The following is a 9,511-nucleotide window of genomic DNA, read 5'->3' as shown; positions in this document are numbered from 1 at the left end:
CAAGAATTCATTAGCATGATGCATTTTGTTTTTGTGCTAGACTACAGATTATCTAGCTCAAGATAGCAATAGCATGGTCTTCATTATGGCATGTATTGGCTCTCATGGGTCATTTTGGCCATCCACACACATACATTAATTTAATGTAACTTAATCTCGCTCGCTTGTTTACTGCCCGGGATCTTTAGTTGTGCTAACATGTTAAACCTTTTATTTATATAATGTCATGTTGAACCTTCTGTTAAACCTTTTATTTATATAATGTCATGTTAAAACCTTCTATTTATATAATGTTATATATACCAGTGTAAACAGCACACATATTGTGCATGTTGAACTCAGCACCAACATACACAATATATATTGTCTTTCACAGTTACTCACAGTACCTGTTAACAATATATATGAATATATATATTGTCTTTCAAGCATACTTTGTCAAAGTTACCAACCTGATTAAGCTTATTCCAAGGGCAAGCTCAATCACAAGTTAAAACTCCACTGTGGCTGTATTCGCGATGGGTTATTGACTCCACAAGCGGTGGGAACAAAGTATTGAGCTCTTCATATTCGAAGGGAAAGAGAAACTCTGATAGAACTATGTCCGCTTCATGCAGGAAGTTAATGGGCTGAGGCTGCTTAATCTGCGATGCCTGCATAAAACAGGTCACAAAACCATGCTTATTAAGCTGCAGTTAATTGTAATTGGAGCTCCAAGTTGTACTTAGCATCCAGCTTAATATTACTGCTTTGAGCGTCACATAAAATATCATCATAAGCTATGATTTTGCGGTGAATCAATACTAAAAGCTATGATCATATATCAATCGGAGATTTATTACAACTACTATGTATATATGACCTGCACTGCTAATTACCTTTAATTTGCGGCGCTTGGTATTCGCTATGACAATTTGGAGGATTACAACTACTATGTGTTAATTGCACTGCTAACCTTAATTGATTTGCGGTGCTTTGTATTAGCTCTCTTGCTGATTGGGGATCTTCTCTGGCCTGTGAGAGATTGGACCACAGACCGGAAATTGGCTGCATCTGTTTTTACAACCTTGGGTTCGACTATTCTCACTATACGAATTGCAGGCCGGAAGTGATCCATCAAAAAGCAAACCAGAAAACTAATATAAATTAGCGATAATAGTAAATCTTAGCAAACTACACCAATTATGTATGCCTCATGAATCCTTAGCTTTTGGAGGTTTTAAAAGGGCCAGTCGTCGTATTACGTAACAGAACTGGCAACCTTAATTATCCCTTCTTAAATCAGTTTATTGACTAGGTTTTCTCGATCGCACGCGTCTTTGACGAAGCCACACTATAATTTGAGCCGGCCGTGTCCACCCTAAACGCATTTAATTTTTTGATAATGAATTCAGAGATGATACCTACCTGTTCTTCCGGGTGACACTTTCAAATTTCGTCGACGACAGCTTAACCACTCGCAACTTGCAAGCCCATAGGTCAATTTCATAAGTTTTCAAGTGCATGTCCACGTCAAATTAAACACACACTTTTTCAGCACCATCTAATCTATGATATCTCTCTCTCTCTATATATATATATATATTTTATAATATATATTATATACAGGAAGAGTTTCACGAACCTTCCATGTAAGAATTTGGAGGTTCCAGAGGTAACTTGGAGGTTCGAGGAGAGATAGGCTCCTATTACTCTAGGAATTTGAAAAATATCAAGCCGAGAATTACATACGTGCGAAGCACGGGTCAACCCACTAGTTACACAAACATTCTAGAGATTATGAGGTGTTTCACACGTGTTCACGAACAAGCCCCCCTAGAATAACAAGTTCCTGCACCCTTGATCCAAGGGGCCTTTCAAAGAACATCCAGCAGACTCTGGACAACTTTGGGATCTAATTTCAAAGTGGGCCTTTATTATCACAAGTGTTGAGTAGGCCTATTGTTTGAATCAACATTCTCAATAGGGGAAGACCACTATTTTGAATCCCAAGTACCCCACAATTTGGCATTTGGGGGAGGTGTGTTCTTCAAATTCCAACCACCCAAGGTTGTGAAAATAGATGCAGCCAATTTGGCAAGTTTTATGTATCCATTTGTTAAACAACCTTTCCAAATAATTTGGCATGTTTCATGTATCCATTTGTTAAACAATCTTTCCATGTTGGACAAAAATGCCACCCTATGTCCGCTACTAGTGGTGGGCCCTCAAGGTTGTCCCCATCACACATGTATGAAAGCTCCCTCAAGGGGTGCACTACTAAGAAACTCTTTGTATCACGTGAGTTCAAGGGGTATTTAAAAAACCCCTTACCTGTGAACTTTTCATGACTAAAATGACCTCTTTTTCTTTATGGACTTACATGGTTTTTTTCACAATCAATTAAAAAACCCCTTTTATAAATGTATTTCTGTAAATTTACCTTAAAATTTTGAATTAAAAACCCCTTCATTTAAACTCACATGGTATACTTACATATTTTTAGGTGAACCCCCTGAGGAAAGCTCCCTACATATCTTTATATAGGATGCTATTTTTACAAGCTATCCTAAGTTCATTCGTGACATTTCCATGACTCTAAAACCCTCATATTCTATTATATTCAACATGCACCCATGAACCTTGAGCTTCTATTCACTTCTATCTCCTTATCTTTCCCATACTTAGATCCTTCTTTCACATGACATGTGCACATGCATGCACAATCATGTCCCTCCATACAAACAGATGTGGACATGTGCTTACAGGTGTCCACCCATGGATTTGCATGATCATAGAAAAAATGTGAACAAAGATAATAAACAATATAAATGTCGTCTTTTTTATTCAAACCTTGCAAATGCCAACTAATGCTACATCTCAAACAAATGCCATTGAAATACCTTATTTAATTCATATAGCTAGAGTAAGCTAATATTTGTATCATATTTCCTATCTTTTGAGCTAAAGAGTGCAAGTCTGGGAGGTTCACGTGCTTTCTAATTAGGCCATGTAAAGGTTGCATCAAATCAAAAGTTCCAAGCTTGTACGCTTGTGAATGTTAGTAATTAATTAATGGACATAACACTTTGGCAATATGGGTAGATTCTAGGTCAAGCCAAGATATTCTAATCTTACAAGGTTCTGTGTTGTGAAACCATGTACTTTGTGTCCTTTCAAATGTCATCAATAAAAGACATTATAGACTTCATATTAGCTTACCATTTTAATACGTAAACATCACAATCAATTAGAGTATTATAAGTGCTATCATGTGAATTTTCCATGAAGCCTTTATGTGAGTGTAAATAAAGTTTGAGGCCCTCAGGGTCAAAATAGGTAAGATAAAGTATTGCTAATGAACTAAATACGTATGTATTGGTGACAAGCTCACTATTTATGTATTTAAGGACATATTTTACCTCAATAAAATATGAAAATGTAACTCCTAACATTTATAAAGCTAAAATCACATTTCAATCTTGTTTGGAGTGGGTTTGAAATGTTTTTAAGCGTTAAGAAATTAAGTTGCGAGCACAGTAAGGAGATAGTCTTAAGGAGGAACTACAAGGGAATGAAAATAAATTTTGAGATCCTTTAGGCTCAAAATAGGTAATATAAAGTATTGCTAATAAGCTAACTACTTATGTATTGGTGATGAGCTCACTCTTTATGTATTCAAGGAGGTATTTTACCTCAAAATGTCATTTATCAGCAATTATAAAGCTAAAACCACATTTCAATCTTGTTTGGGGTGGGCTTGAAATATTTTAAAGTGCCAAAAAACTTGAAAATTAAGTTGTGAACACATTAAGGAGGCACTACAAGGGAATAACCCCATGCCAACACCCTTATCAACATCTTAGACTTAGGATTTTTAAACCTTTTTCATCCCCTATCACATTGGTACCTTCATTGTTATAAGCACTAGTAAAAGACCGTTAGTATATAAGCATCGAGAAAAGTCGATACATATGTCAGTATATTCCCATTTTGATGCTTATACAAACACTCTTTTCGATGCTTATACTAACACACCCGTGATATTATTGACTATGGTCCTTATTGATGCACATACTAGACACTTATACGAGCTTTGTATTTTAAAACAAATGTCATAATGGGACATACTAGGGCTGGAAACTATCCCATTCTTCCATTGGTACCACAACAAATACTCAGATTTAAGAGACTTTCAACGAAAGGTGTTCGAAAGTAAGACATACTTTTATATACAATATGACTATATTGATATTATTGAGAGCATCATTTACATTGTGGTATTACATAAACTTAGAGCCAAGATCTTATAAAAAACATTCACAAAAAATAGCCTATCCCAGCTCGTCATCCTCACACCATGGCCTCCTTCCCCTTGTCATTATATTTTACGAGCCTCTTTTGAGTTTCCCTACATAAATATTAGGCAGACTGTAAGTTGCATGCTTGCAAACTTAATTAGAAAACCATTATACTTACGTAGTTAATAATGTGGGGCCCATGTAATTGGATGCCCTTGTTGCTCCAACTTCTTAAGTAATGAAGATGTTCCATGCCTCCATGCATAGTCATACTCATCTTGTGTATAGGCACGGCGTCTTCAGAGACTGTGCTATTCTTGCACCACGAAATCTAGAGGTTGATGAGGTCACTGAACGAGTGCATTGCCCAGTCTTGAAAGAGAATACCTTAGTGTAGATTCGGTTGTTTCTTCTAAGAATGACATAATATTGTATCCAATTGAGTACTTGAACAGTTGAAATTTGGGTGGTGGTTACCCTTCTCACCACTTGCTTCTAAAGATTAATGCTCCTATCATGCTGCTCTGCAATTTGGATCCTTGGTGGGGACTTTGTAATGGTACCAGATTGATATGCAATAAATTTCACTAATTCATGAAAGACAATTGAACACATGTATGGTAAAAGGCTATGCATAAACACATGGAGGAAATGTGAGGGATTCACTTACAAAGTATGCCCAAAAGCATTCGGCACAACTAGTACTATTGAGACGAGAAGCCCTCAAACCTTTGAGGCAGATTCATTGTTGCTTATACTTGGTGAGGATGTTAAGTATCTCGGCCTTGGCCTTTCTTGAATCATCTGCATCAAGATATGGGGACTTATTTTTACCCTCTTTAATCGCATCTCATACTTTGGGCCTTCAATGTTTCATTGTGGCCATCATCCTCTTTAGAATCCACTTTCAACTAAGTTTCATGTCTTTTTTTGGCTATGAGAATTCTGTATAGAGTTGGTCAAGGATGTAGCTCCTCTTGTCTCACTAGGTTGGTTCTTCTACTTCATGAGGATATTGTGGGCAAATGGACCAGACAAGAGTTGATGTATACATGTTAATATTACAACACCTGCATCAATCTCAATGATGGATCGATCATCAAAATTGATAAGAATAGCCACAGATGCTCCATATGGAGAGTGAGTAATGATAGGAGTATGGATGCACAGAGTGGCCCCTTGGAGTTGGACCCAGACCGAAGCAGTAAAAGCTCTCTTGGGTAAAATTTATTTCATTTTTTTTTTCAAATCTATGGAACTTGCCTCCTAGACTACGGCCTAGTAATCCATGCGATTACACATAGGATGAGATCTGAGACTTCTTTCGGATGCTCTTCCTTGAGTAGCAGGATGTAGCTAGGCTAGAGCTTAGCACACCTAGCCCATCGTTCTACATTGTAGATAGGCAAGTGAGCGAAAAAGGGAGTTCACACCGTAGTTCTAGGTAGATTGGTGTTAACGAACCACTCTGGTTAACATGACTTTTCGCTCCTTTGTAATTCATCTTTTTGTAACCGTACTAAGCACAAATTGTAAATGAGACATGGGATAACCAAGCTTACGGCTTTTGTAATGATGGTCATAAGGAATTGATGTACATAGAGCTAGTTAAACTAGGAAGACTAGTTTTGGGCCCCCATTTGTTATTGGGCGGCCGAACATTGTAAATATGAGCTCATGTATATAAGACATTTTATGAAATATGAAAAGGGACAATCCCATTTGTCTCAATTGAGTTTTGCCTTCTCTCTCTCTCTCTGTCTTTTGAGCTTATGGTGGCTTGCTTGCTTGTGATTATTGGTGTATGTGAATAGGAATGGTGTTGCTCTCCCTTCTCTCCTTCACTCCCTTCTTATTGCTCTCCCCCTTGTCTTGTTTACATACGATTGACATGAGGTAGAGGTTGAGATCTCCATATTTCCTTCCCTCTTGCTCCTACCTAGCTTGCTTGGATCTCTCTTTGGGTGACATAAAGAGAGTGTAGAGTGAGCCCCTAGTGGCCTCACATCGGGGAGTTAACCCCAATAGGGTTGGCCAAGTTCAAATCACCTGATTCGACCCTTGCATGCACTCTCTTCTTCTTCTCTCTTGTGATTGTGAGGTAGCATGTTAATCCATTAACATCTTTTGCACCGTTGCTGGGGAGTGGTACTTGACTTAGGGTCATCTACTTCATTCATTAGCTAGAGCTTGACTTTGCCCAGTTGGAGTGCAAATCCACTGGTTGGTATATAACATTGTTTGTTTTGTGTTTTGTTGGATATTACCCGGAGTTTGGATCGTTGATTGAGAATCGGAGTATTCAAGTCTTCACTGAGAGCGAGGAGAAGTAAGTAAGTGCCCCTATTTGCCCTCAACATCCTATTTGACCTCAACATCCTATTTGCCCTCGGGCCTCAACATTCAAGCAATTTTTAATTTCTATGTTTTTTTATCATGTTTGAATTTTTATTTAATCACTCAATTAATCTCAGTCCATTAGCTTAAACCATGCATTGTAGGTATCAATAAGTAGCTAGAGACTAGCTCTAGCTCCTTGTAAAAAAATAAAAATTAAAAAACTCTGGGAAGGTTCCTGAATCAGCTCTGCTGATTAGAGAGGTTCCCAGGCAAAATTGCTTTCTGCGCGAGGCTTTTCTAAGAAGCGAACGTTCGTGGCAATTTCAAGGAACGCCCGTTCCTTCTTCCTACAATCCAAATCTGGTAGATTTGTTGCCTAAATTTGGTAGGATCATTAAAATTATTTTAATTGCATTTAATTGGGCCTCATGTCCATTGAAGTGCATTTAAACTAGGAGAATTTTGTACTGTCAGAGTGGCTATCAAACCTGTAAGCCAATCAGATTTGAAAATTCCCTGCCTGAAAGGGCCATGGCCTTATGCTCCAAAGTGCACATCCATTCCAAGTTGCACACATCCGTTCCATGTATTGCCATGCTCGTTTGCTCCGCATCATAGGGTGAATGCCCGTTCAAGTTCCTCTTTTGTAACTTGTCACACCCGTTCCACGCAGCCCGTTCAAGTTCCTCTTTTGCATCTTGTCACGTGCGTTCCACGTAGCCCATAAGCTTACACGTCCGTTCCTTCTCCTCTCTTAGAACAAAGGCTCGTGCCAATCTTGAAGTGAATGCCCACGCCATCAGCTTGCCACGCCTATTCCAATTGGCTTCATTCTGAACATCCGTTCCAGCTTCCTGCCCAAAGCAAACGTCCGTTCCAGTTTGCAATCTCGTTCCAAACGTTCGTTCCCTTTCTCACCATAAGTGAATGCCCGTTCCATCTTGAATTCTTCGAAGCACATGCCGTGCCAGTCGTCAAGAAGCAAATTCCCATTCCTTCTCTCACTGAGGACCGTACGCCCATTTGCTCACAAGCGTGTGGCCATTCCTTAAATTTTTTTAAAAGAAAAAACTCTCTTTTTTTCTCAGAGGGTTTTGCACAGTACTGAACTATATTCCTATGCACCGACGCTCAGGTAGGTTGGTGAGAAATAACCCTCTCTTCGACGAAGTGAGCTCTTTAGACACCCCTTCGCAAATAAGATCAAACCCATCGGTAAATAACGCGTGGAGTCAAACGGTGCTCGTCTTTGACAGTTCTAGCAAGAGCGAGGACTTCCCCAGTATTAGATAAGGGACTCCAAACCTTGAGGCAAGAGAGCCCGAACCACACTGTATGTCCAAGAACGTGCTCCTATCTCTCCAACTCATTCTGAGCCAAGCCTTGCATCAAGGCTTCACAATTTTATCCTGGGAAACACAAAATCCCTAGAACTGCAACCCAGAGTGAGATATATGGATCAACCTCAAGAAAGTGGGCCCACTCCTTCTCTAGACCCTAAAGTGGAAGTTGGCCAGAGCGAGAGCCATCAAACCCAGACCTAGATACCAGACTGGAGAGCCATACATGTCTCGGGGGTGGTAGACTCATTTAGAGCTCCGAAAACCTTGTTAAACCAAGAACCAGGTCCATATTCCCAAAGGCCTAAGACATCATACCAAAGAGAATGAGTCTACCCAGGCCTATCGCCCACAACATGGCCCGTCGGTCTATCAGCAGTACTACCCACCTCAAGGGGCACATCGAGAGTACCAAGCGAGACCACATGGGCCACAATTTGGTCCTTCTAGAGGGCTCTAAGCATGGTATGGTGGAATACTATATGAGTTATATAGCCCAAATTTATAGCATAGGTTTAGTTGGCACATAACAATTTTAAACTATTTTGTGAAAGAGCTATATAGCAGAGGTTGTTACTATAGGAAGGGCTACCACCTTTCCCACTACTAACAATAACGAGCATAGGATGGCCACCACTACTAAACAATAATGAGCCCACAGTCATTTCAAACTCATTTGGACTATGGTGCAACTAAAACATTATCTTCCTTGCCGTGCGTATTCTCACTCTGTGTTCATTCTATTGTCTGTGTATTCCCGCTCTATGTGTTCACTAGACAAGTTTGCTTGTCTAGTGTATTCCTGCTCTATGTGTTCACTAGACAAGTTTGCTTGTTTACCTATTGCACACATGCAATACACACACACACACACGCGCGCACACACAAAGTTTGCACGTTGCTAAAATATTGCAAGTCTCCCTCCTCTCTCTCTCTCTCTCTCTCTCTCTCTCTCTCTCTCTCTCTCTCTCTCTCTCACACACACACACACACACACACAAGCTTGCATGCATTTCATTAATCTCTCTCTCTCTCTCTCTCTCTCCCTCTCTCTCTCTCTCTCTCTCTCTCTCTCTCTCTCTCTCTCTCTCTCTCCCCTGATTGTGTTCATTCAAGAATACTAATGCATCCAATGCTAAATCGGTGTTTTTTTTTGCATGTGGTGCAGTGAAGGATGGGAAGGTCAGGATCTTCAATGAAGCCACAAGATTCTTCTGGGAAAGCAGAGGTAAGCACATCCATGATCAAGGAAGTTGACCCACCTCATCACAAAAAATTTTGTCGCTATGCACAGGACTTTCATGAAGATCGGGGTCTTTCCATGGTAGGAGTGGTTCCCCACACCTTGTATGGGAAGAATGACATCTCTCATGAAAATTGGAGCTCTGGTTTTTTGTGCTCAAAGACCCTTCTAGGAAATAGCAAGAAGATTAAATCATATCATGTGAAGCCAGAGTTTCCAGAATGCTTGCTCCATCGACATTGGGATGTCTATCAAGAAGGACCATTCAATTACGAGATCGGGCATCAATTTGCAAAAGCATTTGCCCT

At 39.7% G+C, this 9,511-nt stretch overlaps 1 protein-coding gene across 1 annotated transcript; it reads right to left on the bottom strand.

Annotated features, from left to right (window-relative positions):
• Positions 1-434: 434 nt before the first annotated feature.
• Positions 435-1,243, bottom strand: LOC147634597 (uncharacterized). Its single transcript, XM_086803378.1, has 2 exons — positions 956-1,243; positions 435-653 (listed from the first exon to the last, which is right to left on the bottom strand). The coding sequence occupies exons 1-2, from the start codon at positions 1,115-1,117 to the stop codon at positions 480-482; spliced, it is 336 nt and encodes a 111-aa protein (XP_086659504.1). The 5' UTR covers positions 1,118-1,243; the 3' UTR covers positions 435-479.
• Between the last annotated feature and the right edge of the window lie 8,268 nt (positions 1,244-9,511).

Source organism: Cibotium barometz, chromosome 10 (genome assembly GCF_041138505.1).
Source record: "Cibotium barometz isolate CiBa-2024 chromosome 10, ASM4113850v1, whole genome shotgun sequence".
NCBI classification, from domain to species: domain Eukaryota; kingdom Viridiplantae; phylum Streptophyta; class Polypodiopsida; order Cyatheales; family Cibotiaceae; genus Cibotium; species Cibotium barometz.
The sequence above is the reverse complement of the archived record's forward strand: the minus strand, read 5'-3'. Positions and strand labels throughout refer to the sequence as shown.